Source organism: Callospermophilus lateralis, chromosome 5 (genome assembly GCF_048772815.1).
Source record: "Callospermophilus lateralis isolate mCalLat2 chromosome 5, mCalLat2.hap1, whole genome shotgun sequence".
In the NCBI taxonomy this organism is placed as follows: Eukaryota; Metazoa; Chordata; class Mammalia; order Rodentia; family Sciuridae; genus Callospermophilus; species Callospermophilus lateralis.
The window spans coordinates 16,056,920-16,083,082 of record NC_135309.1 but is presented as its reverse complement, the minus strand read 5'-3'; the positions used below and the strand labels follow the sequence as shown (position 1 = coordinate 16,083,082).

General features: G+C 37.6%; 1 protein-coding gene across 7 annotated transcripts in view; it reads left to right on the top strand.

Annotated features, from left to right (window-relative positions):
• The first annotated feature begins 1,000 nt into the window (after nt 1-1,000).
• Nucleotides 1,001-26,163, top strand: part of Ranbp17 (RAN binding protein 17) — a 298,250-nt gene continuing 273,087 nt past the window's right edge. For 2 of the 7 annotated variants that reach the window (XM_076856355.2, XM_076856350.2), the window contains exons 1-7: nt 1,011-1,084; nt 8,320-8,451; nt 8,777-8,923; nt 12,111-12,201; nt 17,582-17,748; nt 21,009-21,074; nt 25,451-25,555. In XM_076856355.2, the coding sequence (XP_076712470.1) occupies nt 1,067-1,084; nt 8,320-8,451; nt 8,777-8,923; nt 12,111-12,201; nt 17,582-17,748; nt 21,009-21,074; nt 25,451-25,555 (726 nt within the window). In that variant the 5' untranslated portion in view covers nt 1,011-1,066. Of the gene's footprint in view, nt 1,085-1,563; nt 1,640-3,979; nt 4,067-8,319; nt 8,452-8,776; nt 8,924-12,110; nt 12,202-17,581; nt 17,749-21,008; nt 21,075-25,450; nt 25,556-26,163 lie in introns of those variants that run through there. The other 5 variants (XM_076856353.2, XM_076856354.2, XM_076856352.2 and 2 more) reach the window with 5 other exon arrangements.

The following is a 26,163-nucleotide window of genomic DNA, read 5'->3' as shown; positions in this document are numbered from 1 at the left end:
AATTGAGCAATATTTAAAGAAACACTTGCCAAGATACAAGGGTTAGTGACATCAAATTCAGATGGGGATGGTGTGTGTGTGTGTGTGTGTGTGTGTGTGTGTGTGGAGATAAAGGATCAACAATCAGACTAATAGCTGACTTCCAAAGAAACAATGGCAAACAGAAGACAATCTTACATACTGAAAGATTGAAAAAAACAAAAAAGCCTGTGTGGAGTTTTATACCCAGCAAAACTATCCTTTAAATATTAGGATGAAATAAATATGCTTTCAAGTTAACCAAAGCAGAATTTGCAAGCAGACTTATTGAAATAAGAGCCCTGAACTATAGTTAGTAGCCCTGAATCATAAGGATTATTTCAGCTAATTTTTCTTTTAAAACAAGCACAATGGCCCCAATGGAATTGTTGAATTTCCAGAGAAATAAAGAGCACCAGAAAGGCCTGATGTCGACTTCACATCTACTCCAAAATATTTTCATTCCAGTGGAATCATTAGGTGTAAAATACAAGCTCATATTTTAAAAACAGACTCCTACAAACAAGGAGTCAGAGGCAAGTCAGAATTTCACAATGTTTTACACCCCGGAGGCACTGTTTAATTTTAACCAAAATAAAGTTGAACAATTTTAAAGAAGCAATGGAGTTGGGCTTAGCGGATCAGCAGTCAAGGGCAGCAGTTGGCATGAGGGTAGTAAAGGACGAGGAAATCCGTGGCGACGCGGGAGCTGGAGCCAAGAGCGATATTTGTGCCGCCAGAGCGGAGCACCGGTGGCGCAACGAAGATGTGGCGTCCACGCAGAGAGTTGGGCGCGGTAGTTGGGTCTAGGGCAGGGTCGGAGGTCACGACCCTGGCGGCGCAGCGGTTGGGGGCGGTTGGCTGGCCCGCCGGAGGCCCCGCCCCTCCGCGCGCCGCCCCGCCCCCAGCCCCGCCCGCCGCGCGCCCAGAACGCCGACGCGAGCGGCGAGGGACGCGATCGAGCGGCGCAAGGACCCCGGGGTGGCGGGCTCCGCGCGCCCGCCTTGTCCCTGCTCTCGGGCTGCGGCCGGCGCCGCCTCCCGGGAAGATGGCGCTGCACTTCCAGGTCAGTGCGCTCTGCGCCGGGCCCACGCCCCGCTGCCCCTGAGCCCGTGGGACGCTGCGGCGGGAGGCGCAGGGCCGAGGAAGGCGGTGGAGGCCGCAGGGCCGCGGCCGGAGCCGCAGCCTCTGCGCCCGTCCGCGCTGCGCACCGTGGGGCCGCGTCTGGGCGGGCGACAGACCGGCGGGACTCTCCCGGCGCGGCGGCGCTGGAGGGCGCGGACGGTGGCTGTGGCGGCGCCGGGGCAGGTGGAACCCGCGCCGCGCGGAGGACCAGCCTCCGCTTGGCTTCCGCGGCCGGGACCCCGCAGGGTTCGGTCCGCCGGGGCGGCGGGGCCGGGGCTGTGGGGAGTTGCGGAGGAGGGCTCGGCGCGGGCGGAGCTGCTGCGCTGGGACGCGCGCTGCGGGGCACGGCCCCCGCAGCCTCGGGCGCCCCCGACGCGGCGGTTCAGTTACTCAGTCAGCAGCACCCTTCGAGCGGCCCTACTGTGCCTCAAGCACTGTGCCAAGTGTGGGGATAAAGGGTGACATCATACTATCGGTACCCTCCTAGAGCTTGCAGGTAATTACAGCACACGTGAAAAATGTTGTGGTAGAATTAGTCACGGGGGAGCAGGGAGCACCGAAAAGGGGGAGTGTGGGTGTGTGTTGGGAGGCTGTGAAGTGCAGCTGCTGTGCTTCTCGGAGGAGATGCTTGAGCCTCCACACATCCTCTCCTTAGTTGGTTATTGAGTATTGACTATACAGCTTTGAGCACACTTCATGAGTTCCCCTCTCAGGAAACTTGCAGTCTACTGGGCCTTGAAACAAATTAGATGGTGGCCTGGTAAAGAAGGGAAAGCTGTAGAGACAAAAGTATAATATGAGCCAAAGCAAAAAATTGTGGAAGACCGTGGCGTATTGCAGAAACTCATTCTGGCTGGAGCACAAGGTTCATATGAAAGGGAAGAGACCAGGGGAGGCTGGAGAAGGCAGGAGATGACCTTGGAGAGGTAGGCAGTTTCTTAATGTGGTGACAGTGTATCTAAGTATCACATTCCTATTGTAGATTTCTTTGGGTCCCCTGTGGTCACACTGACTTATTACTTCCTTATTTATTGATTCTTCCAAAGGGTGTTTTCTTTTCAGCTAGCTACTCTGTCAGGTAATTGACAGCTCTAGGACTTTATGGACCAAGAGATAGTGAACCCCACACATTACCTTTTGACTTCTTGCCATTTCAAAGGGTCCCCAGGTCAAAATAACATATTTATTACCACTTTAGTAAATATGGCCTCTGGGAAATTTTCACAGGAAGAATCTCACAGAGAGGATTTATGGATTGTAAATAGATAATCAGATGTTCATAGTGCAGGTGTAAATCTGGAGATAAATTAAAAGTATTGTGGAACTTTTTTGGACTTCGAAAGATGATGCAGAGTAAATCACCAAGTCCTGGAATACTTCTTCATACTTAGGTGTAAAGTGTTGGAAAAATTACATGCTAATGTCAGAACTCTTCATATTGGTTTCCCAGGAATGTACTTTAGGGTGCTGTGGACACTTAAAAGTGGAGTTGTAGTGGCTGAGGTTGTAATTCAGTGGTAGAACTTGCCTAGCACATTTGAGGCACCAGCTTCCATCCTGAGCACCACATATAAATAAGTAAATAAAATAAAGGTATTGTGTCCATCTATAACTAAAAAAAAAAAAAAAAAAAAAAATTGAAAAAGTGGAGTTGGACAAATAAGACATCACAGTTTTTTGTTTTTTTTTTGGAGGGGGGGCTTCTCACTTCTCAGTTTGAATTCTTTTAGTGCATTGTTTCATATTGTTAACCAGTTAATTCAGAGTATTTGTTAGTAGTGATAACCAGTACTTAGCGTTTTGATTTTCACATGCCCTTTTTAGAGTTGAATACCACCATTAAGAGAATACATGTATATACTTTATTCCTTAAGAGATGTGCATATATATTTTTATTCCTTGAGGCAGTTTTAGAACAGTGTGACTTGCCCATGGTTACAGTAAGTTCCATATTCTTTCCACTTTCTATATCTTATCATCACCTGCCAATGGGTACTACTTAAATGTTATGCCACAGTCTTTTTCACATCATGGTAATTGTGTATCTGATTAACATAAACTGTTAACAGCCAAAGGCTATCTGTGGAGTTTCCCCACTATCCCCAGCCCTTCCCTGGCTGCTTGGGGAGGGGCATCATATTATTTCTATAACCCATTCAGTGCACATGCATTTTGGTTAGAAAGCTATGAGTTATAGTTCTATGTCCCCAAAGAAGTAAAGGATTTAGATCATCTTTGAGGAAGCAGTCCAGATAGAGGAGCAGAGTGAGGGAGGAGAACTGGAAACAGGCAAGCTGGAGGCACTCTTGAGGATTGGGAGATTTTGATGAAACTGAAGAGATACATAAGAAAAGATGTAAGGACTCCACTGAGCTTTTTTACTCAGTATGGTTTCAGATCCAGAGACAATAGCCATGCTTCTTAATCATCCAGTCAGGCCACCTGCTTTAATCTAGATGTGATTGAGAACTGTCAGTAGCTAAAGAGAATGATTATCGGGCTGGGGATGTGGCTCAAGCAGTAGCGTGCTCGCCTGGCATGCGTGCGGCCTGGGTTCGATCCTCAGCACCACATACAAACAAAGATGTTGTGTCCCCGAAAAACTAACTAAATAAATAAATATTAAAATTAAAAAAAAAAAAAGAGAATGATTATCATTCATTGTGGATCTGATTTGTTGCAGGCACTGTATTAGCCTTTCCCCTATCTTTTCTTTGTTAGTCTCATAATTATTTTGGAAAGGGGGGCTTTTTATCTGCAGTTTCAATAGGGAGGCTTAGAAAGGTTAAATAAATTTCCTAAGGTAACTTAGTGAGTACCAAATTCTATTTTTCAGATCTAACCGTGATGCGTCTAAGACCCACAACCCTCCATTCTCATTCCTAAAGCAGCCTTTGAAGAAATCCAGGGCATGGAGGCCACGGTTAGAAAATATTGTTTGATTGCTCTACTCTCTTTGATTATCATATGAAGGTGCTGGGTCTGAGTCTTTGTAGAAAAAGAATTGGTAGAGCTTGATGACAAATGAGTTGTGTTTCTGGAGTTTGCCAGACTATGGTTTGATGGCACAGTCTCCAAGTTCAGTGGTTTCCCATACCACCTCAGGTTCCCCAATTTGTCAGGACTTACAAAATACTTATAGTCGTAGTTTATTATAAGGAGAGGATGCACATTAAAATTTGTTCAAGGAACAAGACACATAGGACAGTCTGGGAAAGTTCTAAAACAGCCTCTGTTGTCCTCAGGACATGCTACTCAATGTGTGGCTGTATGTACCACTAAGTATTACAAGCCAGTATGCTGTTGCCAACTTTGGGACCCAGAGTTTTATTGGGGCTTCATGACTTTGGCATGGACTACCTATGTGGTTGGACTCAGTCTCTAGTTACAGTGATACTTTATAACCCTCAGTCACCACCCTAAAACAGGCCTACCTCCAACCTATGACTATCAGCCCCTGCCCTAAGCAAATGGTGCTCCTGTTGTGGAAGACATAGATTACCTCCAGGAGTTGAGGGCAAAATCCTAAGAAGAGGGAAAAGCTGAAGATAACATCAAACATATAAATCTAGATCCTGGTCTAGACCTTTGAAATCAAAGGGACACTTGAAATCTGTGGGAAACATGCTCAATTCAGTTTCTGATATTTGAGGTTTATTTTTAACATCTTTCTGGATTTCCAAAAGTAAGATATTTGTAGACAAATATTAAGATGGTTAACAGACCAGGCTACAGGTAGGGTTAGGACATCACCTGGAGGTAGATGATAGCTGAGTAAAGGTTGGCCAGAAGGCAGATTGTGAGGAGACAGCATGTGCTCAGAGCCTGTAGACCTGCATTTTTCTTAGAATTGACCTGATCTATCAGCTTCAGTGTTTTCATCTGTAAAATGAGCATACTGAAAACATGTACTTTGCAGGAGTGTTTTTAGGATTGGTTTGGGAAAAAGGTGGGAATCCATTCTATAAACTCTAAAGCTCTTGAACAAGTGTAATCTAATTCATTATCGAAGAGCTCCAAGAGGCTGAGGATCAAGCCTTCCGGGATACTTAGGAAAAGGTAGTAAAAAACAGTTTGTGGGAAACCAGTAACTTTTAAAATGAAGGAGTTTCTATGAATGGCAACCAAGAAGCTTAATTCAGAAACCAGGAAAAATATAGGGAAGTAATTGAAAAGAGCTTTAAATTTAATTGAAGTGGAATTTTTGTGATTTAATTTTATTCTTAGGGAATTTTTTCCTGGAAACATTTTTTTCTTTTTTCTTTTAACTTTGTTGAAGGACAACTGAGTCATGAAATGCATATACATCAACTGTGCAACTAAATGCGTTTTGGCATATGTATGACGCCATTACTGACATCAAGAAAATGAAAATACCCATCACCTCCAAAAGTTTCCTTGTGCTCTTGTGCCTGTTTGTCGTCCCTCCTGGCTTCCTCCTCCTTCCTGTACTACTCCTATACCTAGCTGTTTCCTGTTACAATATATACTTGTACCAGGGTTCGAACTTGGGGCACTCACCCACTGAGCCACATCCCCAGCCCTGTTTTGTTTGTTATTTAGAGATAGAGTCTCACTGAGTTGCTTAGCACCTCCCTTTTGCTGAGGCTGGGTTTGAACTTGCAGTCCTCCTGCCTCAGCCTCCCAAGCCACTGGGATTACAGGTGTGTGCCACTGTGCCTGGCACAATAGATACTTTTTGCCTGGCTTTTTACTCAGCATTCACCTGTTGATAGATACATGTTTGAGAATTGCTGAGTAGAAAGGCCAGTTGAGAGCCAGTTATATGTCAAGTAGGACCAGAATACTTAGGAAGATCTTGATTTAGATTGACAGTAGGATTACATCATTGTCTACTAGAGAGTGAAAGTTCTTTATGGGAGGTACATGATACCCAGTTCTCCTTGTTGGACTTATTATTTAGATGAACTTCTATGGTTGATTTAAGCCTTGTATAGCAGCTTTAATAACCCAAATCAGATTGTCAACACAGTGGGAATGGATCCATTTTCTGAGGCATTCTCATATTCTCAGATATCAATACATAATAAAACTAAGATGCAGATTTATCTACTGTGAAAAATAAAATTTCCTTATAGATTCTCTGGAAAATCAAATGCTAATGAGATGATTGTCTGATAAATTGGTAGTGGGACAATGCCTTTCCATCAGGGTAAGGGTCCTTATGAATGTATTTTTTATTCTTCCTTAAAAAGGTTTAATCTGCAAGGCATATGTATGTTACCATTATAATGAAAGAACACTTGACTTTTCCCACTTGATTAATATTAATATTTGTATTAGTTTTCTTCGTTTGTTTGTTCTTTAGGGTTCTTGTAACAAATCACCATCGACTAGGTGACTTAGAACAACACAAATTTATTGTCTGATAGTTCTGAAGGTGGAAGGCAGTTCTTTTTGGAAGTCCCTGAGGAGAAGCCCTATTATGCCCCCTCTAGCTTCTGTGGCTGTTGAGTCCTTGGCAGTCCTTGGTTTGCCTCCACCCTCTCATGGCCCTCTGCCCTCTATTGCTCTACACCTCAAGTCTGCCTTTCCTTTTCTTATAAATGAGGATACCAATAATTGGGTTTAGGGCCCACTCTAAATCCAGGATGATATCTTCCCGAGATCCTTAACTCAAGTAAGGCTTTGTGAAGGCCCTGTTTGCAAGTAAGGTCACATAGTTCTAGGAGACCTTAGGTGTTGTGGGAGGGTTAGGGCTTGGACCTGCCTTAGGGGGAGATAATTCAACTGATTACAGTATTATTTTCAGATAATAATCAAAACTAGCCTTTATAATATATACTGCGAGCTAGAAGGTACATGGCATGAACTAATTCCCCAAACAAACCTCATTAAGTAGGCACTGATATTGTTATTGTTAGGATTTTTGTTTATTTTTTTGTTTTGTATTGGGGATTGAACCCAGGACACTGAGCTCCACCCCCAGCACTTTTTATTTTTTATTTTGAGACAAAGTCTTGCAAAGTTGCCCAGGCTGGCCTTGAATTTAGGATCCCCCTGCCTTGGTCTCCCAAGTGGCTGGGATTATAGGCAGGTGCCACCTTGCCAGATTCTTCTTCTTCTTCTTCTTCTTTTTTTTTTTTTTGCCTTTTTGTTTTGTTAAATAGGTCCTGTAATTATTTCGGACCTAGTTCTTTTTTGCAGTGAAAGTCTACTTGTTTAAAAAATCTTAAGTCTAGGTGAATGCATGACAGCAGGATCAATTTAGTGTTGAATCATTCTGGGTATTATCAGTTCTAAAATTTTTATCCTTCAGATATATTAGGTGAAGGAAAAGACTTCTGAGGTTGACAGGGGAAAGAAAAGTAGTCCTTTTCATTTCTGTATTTCTTCCTGGAGAAGAAGAGAATTCTTAGTATTTTTGAATTATATATTTTCTGTGCATTTTAATATTGTGAACAATATATGTAGTAATCTGAGTTTGTCGGGTCAGTTGAGGTTGGGAAATGTTTAAAAGTGGTTCATTGAGGTCCTTTCTGGGGATCTGTTTAAAACATTACTTTTGGACTTTCCTTTTCACTCTAGCAGAAGAGTCTCACGTCTAGGATGCTGGGCTCTGGCCTGAATAGGGAATAGAGAATGCCGTGAAGGAGCCCAGCAGAAGAGAGGAGTGGGAGGAACATTGAGCCCCAGGGGACTCCGTTTCAGTGACAGCTGTATAGTCCTATCATAAAAAGATGTCGCACTTGAGGGAATGTATGGACTGGTGTAGCTCTTATGCTGCCACAAAAATTCAAACCAGGAAAGACCAAAATTGTCATTTCTTTAGAAATGTCCCATAACTTCTTTGCCTACCCATCACTGAAATCTATGTCAGTATTTTTGTCCTCCAAGGACAATTTTCTGATTCAAGTTTCTAGTGAAGTAGCTTGTTTTCGAAAGATGACTTTCACAAAAATCTTTTAAGCTGAGAGGAATGCCAAGCTCATTTTTCTATTCTTCTTTCAGATTGTTTGTCTTCTATCTTCAGATGAGATTATATTTGTAAACAGAATGAATAGTCTTTTTGCTTATAAAATTCATTAGTTGTTAAATTGTGAGAAATGCCAAGGGGTCAAAAAAATCACATCATAGTTCACTTGTAGCTTTCAAGTCAGTTCAGAAGCCCCAAATCAGCATATATTTACAATTACTGTTACTTTTTTTTAATAGGTGGAACCATTGAAATTTTTACAACATGAAAATATAAAATTGAATTATCTTAAATTTGTACATGATCTTCCCCCTACCCCCAAACCTCATCTGGCATTTCCTTTTGTCTACTTGCCATCCACCTTTCTAGTGGTAAGTAGACAGAAGGCCTTTCTAGTCTTTTTTCCCCCATCAGGCTCACTCTTTCTGGTCTTGGTGTACGTTATTTTTCTAACTTCTTGGATCAGGCAAGTCTTCCCTATACTACAGTTATTGCATAACTATTAATTTATCAGTAATTGGAGGAGTAGGAGATGTGCCTGTTTTGTTTGTCGTGGTTTCCCCTGGAAAGTAGCTGTAGCTCAGCACATGTGTATTGGATTAATGTATACAGGCATGATATTTGTATTGTCTTCTGTGGTTAATGTGTTTACCTTTTTTCATTCACGTAAAATGTTAATTTGTTTTTCTTCTCAAGAGTTTGGCCGAATTGGAGGCTTTATGTACTCACCTCTACATAGGGACTGATCTTACACAAAGAATAGAGGCTGAGAAAGCACTCTTGGAACTTATTGACAGCCCAGAATGTCTCAGCAAGTGTCAACTTTTATTAGAACAAGGAACAGTAAGTATTTGATAACAACAATTAACCATGAGAGATCACTGAATGTATGTCAGTGTTAATCAATTCGTGTGTATTAGCAATGACAGATGTTGCCACATCTTTTTATTATAGTTTATTTCATTGTCAAAGAGAGTAATCAGGGAAAGAATTGGAAAGCCAGGGAAGCAAATTTAGGGAATAGTCAGTCAGGAGGCAGAATAGGAATGAATTAAAATAATTTCTTGATTCCTCTTGGACCTTTTTTTTTTAATATTTCTTTTTTTTAAACATTTTTTTCAGTCATACATGAGCACAATGTCTTTATTTTGTTTATTTATTTTTATGTGGTGCTGAGGATTGAACCCAGTGCCTCACATATGCAAGGCAAGCACTCTGCCACTGAGCCATAACCCCAGCCCTTGATATTTCTTTAGTTGTAGGTATTGTGTCCTGTTTATTTATTTATTTATTTATTTTTATGTGGTGCTGAGGATCGAACTTAGTGCCTTACCTTCCCTAGACGAGCACTTCCCTAGGTGAGCCACAACCCCAACCCCACCTTGGATCCTTTTATGTTTCATTTTAGTGGGAAAAAAATTACATTTTAGAACAACTTTTTTTTTTTTTTTTTGCCATTTTTTTAATCTAGTTGGTAGAGGCAGGTTGTAGTTAACTTTGAAACATGAAAGAATTATTCAAAAGAATGCTGGCTACTTCTTGATATTCTACCTTCTAGATATTCAGAGCTATTCTTTCAGAAATTGTTTAGCAAGTGCTTACATATAAAATCATGCTCTCTACTGCTTAAATGGTTTATGTACATGAACTAAAGGAGGGCATTGTTTAGTTGTAAAGCATAGGTCTATAGACAAAGAACTGTGAAATGATATGATGAACACTGGAGTCAGAGGCCTCATGATACAGACCAGAATTGGACAACTTTTTCTGAAAAGAGCCATCAAGTAAATGTTTTAGGCTTTGTAAGCCAAGAGGCAAAATGGAAGATATTTTATGAGTATTTCTATAACAAGAGAGAAAACAAATGTCCTCAAAGGTTTATTGGTAAAATTCAAAATAATTGAATGTAGTTTTTTGTAATAGAGGTCTATTAATAGAAAACAATAGGACAGTTCTTTTAGGACTATTAATGAATTTCAGAGTTGTGTTTCCTGTTATCAGCATTGATTATAAGTGTTCATATGTTAATGCTGATCCGTAATAAAATTTTACATTTTTCATCTTTGAAAATATCTTTTAACATAGATAGGTACTGCCAAATACTAAAATCAGTCCATGGGCATATGGTTTTAATTAAACATATTCATCACTTAGAAGGCATTTATAGAATTCTGTTATATCTTCTCTTGATATTTGCCTTTTAGCATGTCATTACATTGCAGATTAATCACTTCCAATTGAAGATTAGGTGGAAACTCCTCAATTGCACAGTTAAATGGATTTTGAAATATGGAAATTTTCTTTTTATTTGCATCAAGGTCTGAACGGTGGTTTTGGAACTGCAGTTGGCACTTAGAAAATGAATCTGAAAATAGAGATCTCACTACTTGTTTTTAACTTTCAGAAGTGTAGGAAATGTCTAGAGCAGCTTGTCATTTTTTGTGAGTCAGTGTTGTTACTGAAATGATTTTATGGCGTCGTTAGTCATTGTAGTCATTCTGTATATAAGTACTAAGCTCTGTTTGTCTTTTAGGTAGTTTTGGAATTTTAGGTTGAATTCATTACAAGACATTTTCAAGTTTGCAGAAAAAGATAATTTCCAAAGCCATTTAGTGTTGAATAATAGAGGCTTGGTCATCTTATCCAGAAGAATTTCATTCTCAACCCAAGTTTAGAAAAATTGCAGTACAACTTGACTACTGATAAGTGACCAAAGTACTGGGAAGTGGGACGAGATATTCAGAGCTTCTGATTCTGACAGAATTTCCCAGAACTGAAGATAAGTTCATAGGAGTAAATAAACTTTGTTAGCATCTCTGATTCATTAATGCATGATAGACTCAAATGTTTACCATAGCATATCTGCTAATGAAACTATAAGCTTGAAACATGTTACTCTCGCCGCGCACCAGTAATGGGGATTGAACTCAGAACTTTATACCACTGAGGTACACCTCTAGCCCTTTCATTCTGAGACAGGGTCTTGCTAAACTCCTGGTGATCTTCCTGCCTCATCATCTCAGGTCGCTGGATTATCGGCATGCATCACCATGTCTGGCTTAAATATTTTACATGCTTTTAAAATTTGCCCAACTAAGCCCTTTTTGCTCCATATTTTTACCACCAGTGTCTCGCAGATTCTACTTCAAGTTATATTGAATTAATGTTTCTTCAACTGTCTTGAAAATATTCTGACCTATAATTCCACACAGACTCTTCAGAGAGGCAAATTCTTGCTGTATCACACTTAGTGTTGATTTCTAGAATAAACAGGGAGAAAAGTTTTGGTAATATTAACAATATGAACAGTATTGGTAACATCTGTTCACTCATTGAGAGCTAGGAACAATCTTTCCAAATAATTTGTCTTGCTTTTAAATTGACTTGTTGTTGCTTCATGTCTTCAATTTTTGAACATTTGTTCTCACCAAAAGGCTAGTAAAGTTTATTTTCTCTGCACACATAACTTAGACTGCTACAATAATACAATGGTGATTTAATTAATTCCTCATTGTTAAGTGACTTTCCTTGCCTGGTTAACGATGAGCCACTTGGAAACTTAACTTTGGTGCAACCTCATTTTATTTTTCATTTTTGTAAGGAAATTCTGTGTTGAGATAGTGGATTTAATTTTGCTGATGATTGATATTTTTGTGTGTGATTTGGGAATTTTGTGATTAGTGTTTAGTTTGATATTATTAACACATATTCTTTTAGGAAAGATATAGTAGCATCATGGCAAAAAAAAAAAAAAAAAAAAAGCACCTTGCTTTGACATCTAATTTAGTACTGTGCCTTGAAAGTTAGACATTTGAAGTTCATTTTTGCCTTATCTTATTCTGACATGACATATACACTGATAATAAGATTTATATCTGTATATATGTATCTGAAGTAGATTAATTTTATACATTGTAAATCTATCAATTTGGAAAAACAAAACTCACTTTTGCTTAGAAAAACTACCTGTAATATTTTGATTATTCTAATTTTATTTGTGATGATAATAAAAAAAAATTATTCTTCACAGACATCCTATGCTCAGCTCCTTGCAGCAACATGTCTTTCGAAACTTGTCAGCCGAATCAGTCCTTTACCTGTTGAGCAGAGGATTGATATCAGTAAGTGGTTTATTATGATTTTTAACAAATTTTGCTTTAGAAGTAAAACTTTGACTTTTAAATATGGAGAGCGGTTTTTAGGCTTGTGAATTATTTGATTCTGTCATTTTTTTTTTTAAGATTAGTAGTTAAGTCTCGTGTACTAATCCAGTGTTAATAATGATGTGATAATATGGTGCAATATGTAGTAAAAAGCATATTAGTTTAATAATAAGTAATAATATTTGCTAAGATCTGTACCATCTTATTTTATCCTCCAAGCAAATTCATGAGTTATCTTAATTTTACAAGTTGAAGAAGTTAGATTTAATAGTGTGTGTAATCTAAGATCACACAGCTAGGAAATGATAGAGCTGTCATTCAGTTTATGGAATCCATGCTCTTAATCTTTAAGTTGACTTATAGCTCAATGACAGGAGAAGTGAAAGCTTCAGTATTTCTCATAGTGCTATGTCAAAAGCAGTTGTGATACATTGAAAACCAAAAGCTGACTCCTTGATAATTTGTGTGTGGTTATACAGTGCTTAGAACCTCTTATAGTTGGAACCTGGTTCTATAAAATAGCAAATATTTTTCAGAAGTAATGTACTTTTAAGTTTTTGTATGTGTGTATATATAAGTTTGTATTTTATATGGATAAAGCTCTAATAATTGAGGTATAGGATTTTTTTGTCTTCCTGCTCATAATAGAAATAGATTGTTGATTTCTTTAGCCTCAAGATTAACATGATTTTTATATTTGTGTCAGAAAAATTAAAATGTGTTATGTGTTAGGATCTTTAAGCTCAAATTTGAATGGTCAGAATCACACAGTGATGTCATTTTCCTCATATATTTGCCTGTTCCCTAAGCATGTTTAGTGTTAGGTACTTCAGAAAGCCTAGAGAAGAAATTATCCATGCATTTGTCAATTTGTGTGTTTAAGAAAGCAAAAGAAGTTTGTAGCTTTAAAAATAAGTATTCAAACACTATAAATGTAAGTCTAGAATTTGGATTTTTGTTTATTTGACTTTTGCGCACACACAGACACATTTTAAATACACTTAATTTTGGTAGGCACTTTTGGGTTTATAGCAAAACTGAACAGAAATTACAAAGTTTTGATACAATCTCTGCCCCCATACATGCAGAGCCTTCCTTGCTGTCTGCATATCCTGCTCCAGAGTGGTACATTTGTTACAATCAACCAACCTACATTGATAAGTTATTATTATCCAAAGTCTATAATCTCTGTTACGTTTCACTCTTGGTGTTGTATGTTCTGTGGGCTTTGATAATGTATAGTATTGTACAGAATAGTTTTGGTGCCCTGCAAATCCCCTGTGCCTGTTCATCCCTCTTTTCCCCCAACCATTGATCTTTTTATGGTTTCCATAGTTTTTCCTTTTCCAAAAAGTCATATTGTTGGAATCATACAGTATGTAGCCTTTTCAGATTGGCTTCTTTCAGTTAGTAATTTGCACTTAAGGTTACTCCATGTCTTTTCATGACTTGATAACTTCATTTCTTTCTGGTTCTCTGTAATAATAACAGCGGTATTTCATTGTCTGGATGTGCCACAGTTTATCCATTCACCTATTGAAGGATGTTTTGGTTGCTTCCAGTTTTGACAATTGTGAGTAAAACTTCTGTGAACATCCATTTGCACATTTTGTGTGGACATAAGTTTCCAATTTGGGGTATATATCAAAGTGCACACTTGCTAGAGTGTGTCTTCCAAATTGGCTGTATCATTTTGCATTCCCATCAGCAACATATGAGAGTTCCTATTGCTTCCAATTCTTGCAAATATTTGGTGGTGTTAGTTTTCTGGATTTAAGCCATTTGTTTATTTAGATCTTTGGTTTCTTTTTATTATAGCTCTGTAATTTTTCTGGCATAGGTCTGGCATATATTTTATCAGTTTTATACTTGAGTATTTCATTTTTGGAGTGCTATATAAATGATATGGGGTATTTTATTTAAGGTGCCACTGTTCATTGTTGATAATGGAATACAGTCGGCTTTGGTATATTAACCTTGTATCCTGCAACCTTGTTCTATAATCACTTGTTCAGGGTTTGTTGTTCAGATTTTTTACATAGATAATTGTGTTATCTGTAAGCAAAGATAGTTTTATTTCTTTCTTCCTAATCTTTATTCTTTCTATTTCCTTTTCTTTCCCTATTACATGAGCTAGGATTTCTAGTATGTGTTGAAAAATAGTGGTCGGAGGAGACATCTTATCTTGTTCCTGGTTTTAGTGGGAACGCCTCAAGTTTCTTACTGTTAAATATGGTGTTATCTGTAAGTTTTTTTTTTTTTTTTTGGTGGTGGGGAAGGGTACCAGGGATTGAACTCAGGGGCACTTGACCACTGAGCCACTCCCCAGCCCTATTTTGTATTTTATTTACAGATAGGGTCTCACTGAGTTGCTTAGTGCCTCGCTATTGCTGAGACTGGATTTGAACTTGATGTTTTTTTATCTAGTTGAGGAAGAAGTCCCTCTATATTCTTAGTTGGCTGAGAGTTTTTCTCATGAATGGTTATTGCATTTGTGAAATGCTTTCCCTGCATCTCTTGATATCATTATGTGATTTTTTTTTTTATTCTTTAGCCTATTGATGAGATGTTAATTGATTTTTGAGGGTCAAATTGGACTTGTATATCTGTAATAAATCTCATGTGTTTAATTTTTCTTATATATTGTTGGATTCAGTTTGCCAATATTTTGTTGAGAATTTGTTGAGAGACATTGGCCTGTAGTTTCTTGTAATGTCTTTGGTTTGGGTATTAAGGTATGTTGGACTCATGAAATGAATTAGATATCATTTCCTCTGCTTCTGTCTTTTGGAACATATGGAGAATTGGTATAATTGGTATATTGGTATAATTTCTTCCTTAAATGTTTGGTACAGTTCATTAGTAAACCCATCTGGGCCTAGTACTTTCCATTGTTAACTATATTGATCTAATGTCTTTAATAATATAGGCATTTAGGTTATCTATTTGACCTACATTCATTTTTGAAATAGAATCTTTGTTTTCGAAATGGGAATGCAGATGTTCCCTGACTTACGGTGATTCAACTTAAGATTTTTAAAAAATTTTAGTAGGATGCAAGAGCAATAAGCATTCAGTGGAAACCATTCTTTGCATTCTGAATTTTGATCTCTCTCTGGTTGGATGATAATGGTATAGCACTCATGTGACACTGGGCAATAACAGGAAGCTACAGCTTCTAGTCAGCCACAGGATCACCAGGGCAAACAACTAATATTCTACATTGTAATGTGTTGCTAAGCTATGATATTTGGTAGGTTAGGTATATTAGAAGAATTTTCATCTTATTAGAGATTTTCAACTTATGATGGGTTATTGGCATGTTACTTCATTGTAAATTGAAGAGTATCTGTACTCTAATTTAAAAAATGTAGGAATGAAATTTGGAAAAAACAGAAACATACAAGACAATTTCAAGACAACAAGAAATGACGGATTTCTTTTATTTCTTTATTTTGATTTGCCACTCTTATTTCTGCAAGTAGATTAGAAGATTGGTCATGATGTAATAGATCTGACATGTATCATCATAATAATTGACATGTAAAAGTAAAGTGGAAAATGTGTAGAAGCCTTAACAGTCAAATTGCTTTTATCATGCCAGCTTCAAAATCCTTAGTCCTTTATTATATGGTACCACTTTACATATCTCATTGTTTCCAATCATGAACTTAATGCCAGATCCTCTGTGTGTATTACACTATTTTTGACCTTCTTAGTGTAGTTAACAATGGCTAATGGTTGGTTATCAGTGAAGTACCATTTGAAGATTCATGAGCTTGTCATTGAAGACCCATTCTTGTGGAGGCAGCCTTGTAGCTTCTTTGGTACTAACCTGTTAATTGTGTGTGAAGGACTCCCCCAGGCCAGGTTGTTTCTGCTTTGGTGCCTTTCTTAAATGTTCTTTACCTAGATTGAATGCTGTTTTTTCCACCTTCTTTCAAATGAAAGTGTAGCGTAGGTTTGGTTGCTTATATAAACCAATCCTTCATCCCTCTGTCCCTTCTCCTTTCCTCTTCCTCCATTTCTTTCAGATAGCTTTAACTAGGTATGATATACCACAGAGTTGACTTATTTTAAGTATACAGTTAGTGACTTTTAGTCAATTTACAGTTGTTTGAACATTATCACAACTTGGTTAGAATATTTCATCACCCTTATATTCATTTACAGTCACCTGCTCTGTACCATGAACCTGTGATGTGCTTTCTCCCTCTACAGATTAACTTTTTGTGGACATTGTCTAGAAATGAAATCATACATTATGTCCTCTTTTGTAGTTGGCATTTTCACTTAGCAAAGTGTTTTGCATTCCAGCCTTGTTGTAGCATGTATCAATATTTCATTCCTTTTTATTGTAGAGTAATATTTTCTTGTGTAGACCACATTTTGATACCCCTTCACTAGCTGATGAACCTTTGGGTTGTTTGCCTTTTTGGCCAACATTAATAATTCTTCTATGAACATTTACATACAAGTTTTTGTGTAGACCTGTGTTCTAAAAGAGATTTAGGATACAGTGTTATATAATAAAAACCTTAGGGTTTATGAGAAAAATAAAATTATGACAACACAATTCAAAAACTTTGTCAGTGGGCTGGGATTGTGGCATAGCGGTAGAGCGCTTGCCTAGCATGTGCAAGACCCTGGGTTCGTTCCTCAGCACCACATAAAAATAAATAAGATAAAGATAATTTTCTTAACTACAACTAAACAAACAAACAAAAAAACTTTTGTCAGTGACAGAAATAGAGAAAAGATAGAAGTTTAACAAAAGAGTTGTAGAATTTTACGTGTTAAGTGGTTAAGGAATACCTAACCAGTATAGACAGTGTGGCACTCTGACTTGAAATGAAAAGATTTGAAGTTCGTACAACCCTTCCTAAGATTTGCAGCTTTTGTGTGACTATGAAGTGATGGAAAGGAGATTATCTGATACAGAATGGAAAATCCTATCACCAGATGAGGCCGGGTGTGGCTGCTCACATGTGAGGCACCCTGAGGTGGCTAGCAGATGCAGGCATACACATGTCACGGAGAGCTTGGTCCATTTGGCCTGGTCACAGTTTTCTGCATTTACCCAGCATTTTTAGTAGATAGAATCATTTAGAAACAAAAGTGATGTTCGTATCTTGCTCCGGTTATCCCCTGATAAATAAATGCAGTGGAACAAATTTGCTTTTTTGAACCAAGCTTTATGGAAGATAAATAAGGATACATATCAAGGAATAGGAAGAGATCTCTCTGAAAGACCTGTCATTGCCTCCTTTGTGTCCTCACATGATTCCCTTTATGTTTCGCAAAAAGTCCAAATGATCATAGAATATTTTCTTTGTAGGAAACTACATTCTGAATTATGTGGCATCACAACCTAAGCTGGCTCCCTTTGTCATCCAAGCTCTTATTCAAGTCATTGCTAAAATCACTAAGTTGGGGTGGTTTGAGGTTCAGAAAGACCAGTTTGTCTTCAGAGAAATTATTGCTGATGTGAAGAAGTTTCTTCAGGTAAGAAGTCAGTATTACCTTACTTTAACACCATTACTTGCCTTTTTTGGTTTAGAATTCTGCTTTTCATCAAGCTTTATGGTTTGGCTTGTGGCTACCAGCATTACATCAATTATTATTTATTACTTATCCTTGGATCCTTTGTTGTTTTTTGTCAATAAAATTCATGCTTACATAATTTTCATACCAGGAGAACATAAATAATTGTATTTTCTAATTGCAAAAATGTATGTTCTTTCATTTATGACATATATATATTGCATATGCAAACCATGGATATAATGGCTTTCATATATGATCATTAGATCATATATGATCTAATCTAATTCTCATTACAACCCTGGGAAATGGGTTTCATTTTCTAAATGAGAAAACTGGGGCTTAGAAAGGTTAAATGATTTATATAAGATCACATAATTATTTAGTAAAGTGTGTAACTAGCACTTCAACAAGTGTTCTGACCATTTACTTTTTAATTTTATACTATACTGTATTAACTCTTCATTTTGTCAAGAATATTTTAAACCTAAATTATTAAAGTCATACTGTATGTTATTGCTTAATTTACATAAATTCAGATATTTGGACAGGGAAAAGGAAAATCAAGAGAACTTACAGTGATTACCTGCACCAGGATGCTGTAGGAATTCTGAATCTGCTCTTGGTTCCTTATGCTTCTTTCTTAAGATGATTTGGATATTTAAAGAAGAAAAAATGTTTTTTTTTTTTATACAAACATTCCTACCTAAAAGAAAATTACCTTAGCTGGTGTCATCTGAAAAAACAGTGATGTGTTACGGTTCTTGAGGAATATTTGGCAGGTTTTTTGTTTTTGTTTTTTGGTACCAGGGATTGAACTCCGGGCGCTTGACCACTGAGCCCTATCCCCAGCCCTATTCTGTGTTTTATTTAGAGACAGCATCTCACTGAGTTGCTTAGCACCTCACTTTTGCTAAAGCTGGCTTTGAACTTGCAGTCCTCCTGCCTCAGCCTCCAGAGCTGCTAGGATCACAGGCATGCGCCACTATGCCTGGCTATTTGGCAGTTTTGATGGAGGGATGGTTCAGCACAGGTTTATTAGTGATTAGGGGCAGTTTTGACTTTCTGGGATTTTCCTTCTCATTGAATAATTTTGAAAGTCACCCTCTGTGTTAGATGTAACCCCATCATAGTGCAGTACTGCAAACTCAGACTGAAATACTGGCCCCCATAGCTTCTCTTTTATTCACGTTGTTAAGACCCCTGTGAACAAGTATTTGATTATCTGGAACTTGACAGGAGTTAAGCACATTCTTATCCCTGAGGAGAGCAGCGTGCACTGGCACAGGAGAAGATTTTATTCAGAGACAAAGCTTACTTCAGAGTTGTGTTTGTAATTTGGAGTAGTACTGTAGTGTCCTTCTCTTGCCATTTACTAAGACTGGTAATAGTCATGACAGTAGACAAAAATAGATGTGGAGTTCTTTTAAAATAAAGCTGAAGTTGAAAACCAACTGAAATGAAATAATTTTTGTTGGCTAGCATTTCTCAGACTCCCTCTTCAGCATCTGGTAAGTTCAGCTTTAAGTTGGGCTTTAGCATGTAGCTTTGTCAATTTTGGGAGACCAGAAGAAACAAAATGTTTTATCTTGAAAGTTTATTATAATACCATAAAAGAATATTTAGCACTGTTTTGGGGTATATGACTTGACCTAGCCTTGAGTCATGGGAAAGATGATTTATTGTTTAAGTACTCTAAAAATAGTACCACAAGGTTCATTTGGGTGTTAGCATCTTGTGGGAATTTTGTTCTGAAAATTATAGGTTTGTTAGAACTGTAATGTCCTGACCTCTGGGCACCCACTTTCTCTAGTGTTGCAGCCCCATTGCTGCCACACTCCCAGCATGCATGTGTATGTGCCTCCTTTCTACATGCGTATCCAAGAGTTGTCACCTACGGCAGCAGGTTGCTGTTCAGGTTGCTGCTCTGCAACAAGGAGTTTACGTCAAACCATAAATGAATTTTGTGTTTCTATCATCAAGAGAGACTCGCCCCCCCCCCCCCCACCAAGAAAAAAAGAAAAGGAAAAAAAGCCAGCTTAACTGAACAGTATCTAGTTACTTACCTATGTTCTATTCTGGTACATGCTCTTTATTTTGTTTTAGACCAGTACCAAGCCATTTTCATGTTAGAGTCGAATTTGCAACTGGGCCAGCAGTTGGCGAGGGAGCCACATTTTGAGAAACATCAAGTCTGTACACAGGGAAGGAATGCCTCAGGAAATGGGAAATTAAGGGCTCCATCAGGCACCCTCATCAGGCCTTGAAGAATTCAGGGGTGTTTCTTTTGTTCGTTTCGTTGTTATTATGAGGTAATCTGAACTTCATTACACTAGTGAGCGTTATTATTAGAATTCTGTGAGGGTTAGAAGGGATGACCAACTACAGCATTAAGATTTGAAACATGGGGCTGGCATTGTGGCTCAGTGGTAGTGCGCTCGCTTAGCAAGCATTAGGTTCAATCCTCAGCACCACATTAACAACAACAACAACAACAACAACAACAAAAAGTATTGTGTCCAACTACAACTAAAAAATAATTAAAAAAAAAGATTTGAAACATGGGGGCTAGGTTTGTGGCTCAGCAGTAGAGCACTCACCTAGCATGTGCAAGGCCCTGGGCTCAATCCTGAGCACCACATAAAAATAAATAAATAAAGGCATTAAAAAAATTGAAAAATGTACCATCTGTTAATGTTTTAGTATGATTGCACTGTAATTCAAAGTTACACTTACTATTTTTGTATTTCCACTGTGATTTTTTGCAGTAGGGAAATTTATTAATAATATGTATATAAAATCAATTTTGCACAGTATGTGTCAAAGTAAATTTATAGAGCTAAAGAGCATTTTTTTTTGCTCAGACTTATTTATAGTCTTATAAAAAATTTTAAACTAAACTCATAATTTGAAGCTTAGTTTATGGTAAGTCTCAGGTGCCAGAAATATTTTGTAGGATATTATGTAGCTCTAAGGTAGGTGAGCATTTTCCCTTTCAACTCTGGGTACTGAAATTTATCTTTCAAAAAATGAGCTTGAAATCCTTTTATTTGTAGAACTCAGTGACTTTTCTACATATTTTAATATATGTGTTATTAAGTAAGTGTGATGTTTTGGTATTTAGTATTTTGTAACTGTTACCCAGTTTACAATGTAAAAACCAACCAGTGTTCCATGTCACATGTCTCCACGTAGGCTAAACTTGGTTATTTTCTCCAAAGGGTACTGTGGAGCACTGCATAATAGGAGTAATAATCCTCTCTGAATTGACTCAGGAAATGAACCTGGTAAGCCTTTCCATCTAATGGGAACGTAAAATTTGCTTAAGTACTGCTATTTCTTTGTGGCTATATGTAGAGTCATTTTTTTTGTGACATAAAAACTCTGACTAAGCAAAGTCTTTTTGTGTATGTCTGTTTTATTGGTGGGATAATTAAGTAGTGGAATATCAGCAATAGTGGAATGTACTACGAAGAGCAGAGAGTTAGACATGTTCCTTGCTCCATGAACACTTGGAGAATTATTGTTTTATCTTCTTCATATATAGTAATATGTTAACTATAAGAAATAAATTATATGCACAAAGAAAAACAAAACTTTACTCATTTACAAATAAAAGACAAGTGATTTGGTGAATTGATTTTCAGCAGGATACCCAGCAGGACTCATCCTGAAACAGGCCACTTTCTAGCTGGAATTTTCACTCTATACAAGGAAGCTCTCCCTCCCCCCAATTGTGATTTTTATGAGCTCAGAAGCTGAGTACATTGTCACCTGCTCCTGTTCAATTTTGTGCATAGTGTGCTTCAAAACGGGACAAAAGCAGAAATTAGGTTCTGCATGGGATAATTTTATAATAAAGGAGGTTATGGAGTTTAAATTTAAAAACTGCCCTTCTCTGTGGTGTGTGTTATGTGTATGTGTGCAAGGAGAACTTGTATCCTCCGGGCCACTTGCCACCTCCCTTTGGAGTCAGTATAGCCATATGTATATTTTTAAAATAAAATAATTATTTTTCTATTTATGTTCAATCAGATTTGGATTTTTTTTCTTTATTTAAAAGGAAGAATTTCTAAAATTTAAAGTGATCTCTGTTTACCATGGCTGTCATCTCCCTGACTTCTCCACCCCAGTTATGTGAAGATATCTCTCTGCCCTTCTCCCTCCCCTCCCTCGCTCCCTCCAGCACTAGTAATAATAACACATTGGCAGAGATGGTCCATAGTTTTAGTATGGAAGTTTAACCTCATAGGTAAAGAGTAAAGAGACAAATATAATAACCCCTCATACCCACCATCCAGCTTCTACACATTTTACTAATCATGAAACTTGCAGTTTCATTGATTTCCTACATCACAGCAAAGATAGGAATATACGCTGCTCTGGCAATGAGGGTTGTGTTTAGTATGTTACTAAACTAAGACTAGATAATGTGGAGTTGTAATAAAAGTATTATTCAGAGATCAACCAAGTATTTTTTTTTTTAAATAAACTTACAGAAAAGTTCTGAGTTCACAGAAGTTTTTCTTGACCATTTGATGCTGAATTGCTGACATGATACCCCACCTCCAGGGAATACTTTAGTGTATTTCCTACACGATGATACCATCATTAAAATTTAAGCAGGTCAACACTGATATATTACTGTTATCTAATTCTCCTAGCCTACTCAAGTTTCACCAGTTATCCCCAAAATGTACTTATCATGCATTGTATTTCTTTCTCATGTTCTGCTAGTCACCTTCAATCTGGAAAAAACTCTCAGTCATTCCTTCACTTTTATGATCTTGACACTTGTGAAGTATACAGGCTAGTTATTTTGTAAAATGTCTCATTTTGAGATGGTTTGATGTTTCCTTGTCATTAGATTCAAATTATGTGTTTTTGTCAGGAGTGTCACAGAACAGATCCTGTGGCCTTCTCATTTCTTCTGCCAGGAAGTGCATGCATGACTTGATTTGTCACATAACTGAGGAGGTTCACTTTAAGATATCTCTCCCCCCCCCCCCCCCACCGTGCTGGGGATTGAACCCAGGGCCTTGCACATTAGGCAAGCATTCTACCACTGAGCTATATCCCAGTCCCATTTTTGGTTTTATTTTGAGACAGGCTCTTGCTAAGTTGTCCGTGCCTAAGACTGGTGACCCTCCTAGCTCAGTCCTACAAATAGCTGGGATTGTAGGCATAGTCCCTGGTACCCAGCCAATATTGATCTCTTAATTAAAATGGTCTCTTGTAGATTCATTCTTTTTTCTGTTGTAATCAAAAAATTTTTGGAGAGGCAATTTAAGGCATTGAAAATATCATAATCCTCTTCAGACTGAAAATTTACTGATTGGTTTACAAGTTTATTTAATAGGCTATAATTCATTACTAACATTATTTTGATGTTCAAGCTTTCCCAAAATTTGTCCGTAAGAGACCTTTCAGGCTGGCGTTTTTGTCCAGTGAGCATTTGTCACATTCTTTGAATGCTTTTCTTCCTTCTGGCACAGAATGTTCCAGGCTCATCTTCCACAGAACCAAGTTCCTTTGAAGAAGAGCTCCAAGGTCTGAAGTGTGATCTTTGGCTTCATATCATGGAAAAATATGGCTTCTGTGGAGATATTTGACTTGGCCTAATTTTATGGCATTTTGAGATTCAACTAGCATTTATTAAGCATTCCTAAACGAGGCAGTCTGGGGGTGATCTGCAGTACATGGGAAAATCCAATGTTAAGAGTTGTCAGATGTGTGCCTTGTAAGTTCATTCAGTGCCTGCAGGGTGGATACAGAGGTGTGCAGTAGGAAGTGTCTGTGCATGCCACATCTTAAAGCATTCAGTATCTAAATGAATAGCCCAAATAAAATAGTAATCACACAAGCCTTGAAGAAGATGCTGGATAAGTCATGGATTTATATTTTAGCTCTGTTGCTGACTCCTTTGTACAAACTTCTTAAGTCTGTATATCATTCTCTTGAATTGAAAATTGAGACTGGCATTCCTTATGAGGTGGATTTTGTGAACAACGGTGTGGCTCCCAGTGTACAGATGCCCTCAGCAAACCTTCATTTCCTCAGGGCTGGGGTGTGGCTCAGTGGTAGAGCGCTTGCCAAGCAAGCATGAGGCACTGGGTTCGATCCTCAGCACCACATAAACATAAAATAAAGATATTGTGAATGTGTCCACCTAAAACTAAAATATAAATATATATATATAAATAAAACCCTTCATTTCCTTTCTCCATGCTGTGGGCATGGTGGTCATTCAGAGATTAGGCTAAGATTATATGCTATAAACTCTAATTTTCTCACATGCTAAGAAAAGAATAATATGTAGTTTTGAAGATAAAGTGAAATAATATGTGAAGAATACTTTATAAATTGAAACCGTAATGCCACATACTCTTATTTGTATTAAAGAAAAGCATTGTAGGAGATATTTTGAAGTTTTAATTAAGGGAGGAACACTGAAAATGTAGTTCAAATCTTAGATATTGGATATAGATTCCGGTAACTACTTTCTGTAATCACTTCAGACTTCTAGTATGCTTCATGTTTTATAAGTACAAGTGTAGTCTAAATCATATGTTGGAGATTAGGAAGTGTCAGATAATCAATTTTTAGCTTACTGCTTTTTGCAAATCTGTAAACATTAGCAAGGAAAATGGTTTACTTTCTTCATCCAAATAGCAAAAGGAATAAATAATAATGCTGTAGCAGCTCTAGACCTTGATGCTGATAATCATTTGGGCATCAGACCTCAATTTTGTTTGCTTTTTCCTATGGGTAAATGGAAAAATTGCTAGTATTAATAGTGGAGTTTGGACATACTATATTTTAGATTAGAGACTCAAGAGCTAATTCTAGTTATTTAGTCCTAAAAATTATAAAATATTTGGAGGAATTGTATTGCTTACCTTATAAATCAGATTTCTTGTTTATAGTATCCTCTTTTAGTGGTTTTCAGAATACCAATGACATGTTATTCACAACACCAGTGACATGAACCAATGACATGTGGTATATACGAAGATACCACTTTCATACAGAAGAATTTTTCTGTTCTCATCTAGTGGCTGATCTACAGAGTGCTAGGGTTTGAAGATGAGCTCAGAGACTTCTCATCTTGCAGGTGGCATCTAAGGGACAGGGAAGTTGTTTGCATGATGTGAAATGTAGTGCCTGGTTCAGGAGCTGATGGTCTTGGGTCTAGTATTTTACAGTCAGTGTTTATGTTGCCTCTGAAAGTGTGATCAGCTCTGCCTTTTAATTTCTAGATCATGTGGTTTGTCAGAAGAGCACTGAATGAAAAGAGTCCAGAAACCAACTTCTTGAGTAAAATCATTTATCCTGGTAGATTTTTTTTTTTTTAAAGAGAGAGAGAGAGAGAGAGAGAGAGAATTTTAATATTTATTTTTTAGTTTTCAGCGGACACAACATCTTTGTTTGTATGTGGTGCTGAGGATGGAACCCGGGCCGCACGCATGCCAGGCGAGCGCGCTACCGCTTGAGCCACATCCCCAGCCCTATCCTGGTAGATTTTGAAAAGATATTTTAATTCTGAACTTTATGATTCTTTAATCCCTGTTTCTATCTGAGTACATTTTTTGTTGTTTTTTTTGTATTTGAGAGGGGTAGGTCTGATTAAACTAATTTTTCTTTTCTTTTTTTTTTTTTTAAGGTTGATTATTCTAGACCTTCAGCAAAACACAGGAAAATAGCTACTTCATTTCGTGACACTTCTCTCAAAGACATATTAGTGCTAGCGTGTTCTCTTCTAAAAGAGGTAAGTTATTTAGTTATTCAATTTTCTAGTTATTTAGGAAATTTTAACAGTTTCAAAAGGATTTCAAGTGGATTCCCTCTGCCCCCAGTTCTGCCTTTAAAAGAATTATTGTGCACAGTCTTAATGTAAGTATGATATATTTGTACAAATCTCTAAGGGGTTCCAAAAAAATTGGCTTTTACTCCCTGGGTATATAAAATAAAATCTAAAGGAAATTTAATAACTTTAGGTAGTAGTTTGTCTTTCTCTTGTAGGTTCTTAACTGAAGAAGCTAAATTGAGTCTTGATTTCTTTATCTGCCTGCCCATGTTTTGATGGGATGTAGGTGAAAAATGAAATAATTAAGTTTGATTCATTAAACACCAAAATTTTTCTTAGATTAGCTAAGATAGCTAGCTGAGTTTAACAATTTCTTAGGGAAATAGGAATTCCCATTTTTTACTTAGTGCCCTATTGAGCGTTAGTGATATTGTGATTCATAACTTCATTGTGTTCTCTTTATCAACATAGGGAATCCATTGTGTCACTCAAGCTTGTTAGTTCTCATAGTACAGCACTTCCTAAAGGAACTAGTTTCTCCTTATGTCAGTTCTATGGTTCCAGCTGAG